The sequence below is a fragment of the Vollenhovia emeryi genome, unplaced genomic scaffold (genome assembly GCF_000949405.1).
Source record: "Vollenhovia emeryi isolate VEMERY1.0 unplaced genomic scaffold, V.emery_V1.0 DF941079.1, whole genome shotgun sequence".
NCBI lineage: Eukaryota > Metazoa > Arthropoda > Insecta > Hymenoptera > Formicidae > Vollenhovia > Vollenhovia emeryi.
The window spans coordinates 1,367-4,840 of record NW_011965287.1 but is presented as its reverse complement, the minus strand read 5'-3'; the positions used below and the strand labels follow the sequence as shown (position 1 = coordinate 4,840).

Below are 3,474 nucleotides of genomic sequence, written 5' to 3'. Positions count from 1 at the left end.
ATTCAGTACACGCTGAGCGGTATTTCATCCACCATGTCGCTGACACTCACGCTAACCAGGAGGAGTGGAGTCCTCGCAGTAATCTACTTTCCAACCATAGACCTGAGCGATGGCGATTACGAGCTCGGTTTAATGAATTTTGCGACTTACAACACGATATCGAACGTGAATGCCTCGAATAATAAATTTTACTTCGGCAAATATGACACGGAAATTACGATTCCCGAAGGATCCTACGAACTGCAAGCGATAAATGAGTTTTTGAAGCGTGCGCTTTCACGGAAACGTCTACGTCGGTTCATAGCTAATGGCATAGCTAATGACATAGCTAATGACGACGGTGAAAAACGCAGCGACGACGACGACGATGGCGATGAAGATGAATACCCGATTGCGCTGCGCGCTAATTACAACACGATGAGGAGCGAGATCAAATGCGCTTTCGGAATAAACTTTAGCAAGCCCAACAACATTGGATCGCTTCTGGGATTCTCATCGACGCGTATACTACAACCGCGAAAGTGGCATGAATCAGACCTGCCGATCAACATTACCAACGTGAACATTATCCGCGTAGAGTGCAACGTGACCGCGGGTGCGTACAGCAACAGCAAGCCCGTACACACGATACATGAATTTTCACCGAGCGTGCCACCGGGATATAAGATATCGGAAACGCCGACGCAGATCATTTACTTGCCAGTCATCGCACGGAGCATTACTGATTTAACGATACGCGTTGCGGACCAGAACGGTCGATTGCTCGACTTTCGCGGAGAAGAGATCACCGTCAGATTGCACATACGTCGGAGACGACGATAACGCGTGCGAGTGTACATGAGATGCTCGTACTGAACGGATCGGAGCAGATCGTGAGACCAGTGGCGTCAACTTTCGATAATACCAAGTCGTCCGATTGCAGTAGGAAAAAGAAGCTCAGCGCGGCGAACGTGGAATTTTTAAAATCATTGGGATTCGCGGTGCGCAAACAATGATTGACATCCTCAACATCGGGGAGGAGCCAGTCTTCGACGATCGCATCGTCAAGATTGAAACTCACTCGTACAATCCGTTTGCCAGCACGACATTTGGACACAGCGATGAGATAAGAATACCTATACAACAACAGGATCTCTATACGTTGCCGCATGAAAGTTTCCTGTACATCGAGGGAAAACTAACTACTGCCAAACAAATCCCTGAGTCCGATGTCGTACTGGGAAATAATTGCGTCGCGTTCATGTTCGATGAGATCCGATATGAACTTGACGGCGTGGAGATTGATCGTACCAGAAACGTTGGAATAACCAGCACGCTCAAAAACTACGTCTCGGCATCAGTCGATAAAATGGCGACTCTGAAGAATGCTGGCTGGGATGCGGCGTTCAATGGGAAGGGAGATTTCAATTTTTGCGTACCGCTCAACACGCTATTGGGATTCTGTGAAGATTACAAACGCGTGGTAATTAACGCTCGTCACGAATTGATTTTAATACGATCGCGCAACGACACCAATTGTCTGTTTGGAGCTGTAACACTGGAGCCACAGCTTGAAATATTCAAGATACAGTGGCGAATGCCGCATGTGTTGTTAAACGAGGTGAACAAGCTATCGATGCTGCGTACTTTGGAAAGTGGACGATACCTCAATATGTGTTTTCGTTCATGGGATCTCTATGAGTTTCCGCTATTGCAGCAGACGACTAAACATTCGTGGGCTATTAAAACAGCTACTCAGCTCGAGAAGCCGCGATATGTTATCTTCGTTCTGCAAACAGGTCGGAAGAATATAATGTCTGAGAATGTGTGTAAATTCAGTCATTGTCAATTGAGCAATGTAAAACTCTATCTGAACTCGGACTGTTATCCATACGATGATATGAATCTGGATTTCGATAAAAACAAATGGTCGAATCTGTATGATGCGTTTTTACGATTCCGGAAGAGCTATTACGGAAACGATGATCTTGCGCCAGGTCTCAATGTCTACAATTTTCTAGAATATGGTCCGTTTGTGATCATCGATTGTTCTCGACAAAACGAATCGGTCAAGAGCGCGACCGTGTACGTGAGATTGGAATTTGAGTGTAAGGAGAACGTGCCAACGAGCACCACTGCATACTGTCTCATCATACATGATCGCGTGGTTCAGTATAACCCGGTGACCAATGTCGTGCGCAAAATCACCTAGGTATTACATTTTTTCACTGTCAGAAACATGTAACAAATTGCGCTTTACAAAATGTTTTTAAACTTTACAAATGGTGGTCCAAGCATGAGAAATAAATATGTAACAACTTGTCTTTGTATAAGAATAATGTATTTAAAATATTCAGTTGGTTATGTAACCATAAAATAAATATATTTCTATCAATATTGTATTAATTTCTTTTTCCACACGTATCCTATACTTCTTTCCGTTTGCGCACTCTCTCCCTTCCACAGCATATTTTTAAATTTATTCATATCTCGATCTTATATGTATGGGTAGGAAGCAGAATTTACCTTTTTCGACCCAGACCCTTGACCATGTTTTCTCTTTTGAAATGTGGGATTATAAGCTTAGCTAAAAGGATTTAAAATCTATCCATGCATCAAGACGAACCGTAATATTTCTCCTTCTCTCGACGTGTTCAAACGAGTCTCGACGTGTTCAAACAAGTCTCGACATGTCCATACCAACGTGTACATCTTCGCCTCGATCTTATATGTATGGGTAGGAAGCAGAAGAAAAAAAATGTTAGTGGATGAAAATTTTATTTATTATACAATTATTAATTTTTTTCGTTCATCACCGCGTTTTAAGGTTTCAGTAATAAGTTCATCTACAGCATAAACTATTAATTCACAATCTATGACAGAAGTTTTATCATATACCTCGTACAGTATACCAATTGCATCATCTCTCTCGGCAATGGTCATATTACTTTGCAAACAACACAAATTGATCGAAGCTTTCATTTACAGCTTCTATATCCTCCGATAGTTTGCGATATACATGCTCTACACAATGTTCGAGATTGAGTAAAAATAATACAGTTGACATGCTCATGTACATGCAAGTGTCATCTAACGTGAATTTTACAACTTTTTTATTGTACATTCTAACAAGTTCTAAAACTAAATTGTCAATCTGTACCGATGATGATGCGTCTGTTGACTTGAAGAGCTGCTCTATTTCGGCACGTTTCTTGTTAAATTCCATCCACGTTGAATGATTTAACGCCATCTTATTTCCACGATTGTCGCCGAGAATGAATTCCACATAGGAGGCATCAGGTACCACGCAGATTCCAACATCCAAGTATTTGTACGCGGTAGATGTCAGGGCGTATCTCCTGCTCATGATACGAGGCGTGTAACGAGGTTTATCAGAACTGAAAGAATACATAAAGTAAAATAAATACAAGTAAATCAGGAAAAGTATGAACAAATATACAATAATTTTAGGGTACTTACGCATCATGCTGTTTC

At 41.9% G+C, this 3,474-nt stretch overlaps 1 protein-coding gene across 1 annotated transcript; it reads left to right on the top strand.

Moving 5' to 3' along the window:
- The first annotated feature begins 991 nt into the window (after positions 1–991).
- On the top strand, positions 992–2,191 carry LOC105571175. The gene has a single exon (XM_012028649.1). The coding sequence runs from the start codon at positions 992–994 to the stop codon at positions 2,189–2,191; it is 1,200 nt and encodes a 399-aa protein (XP_011884039.1).
- The last annotated feature ends 1,283 nt before the right edge of the window (positions 2,192–3,474 follow it).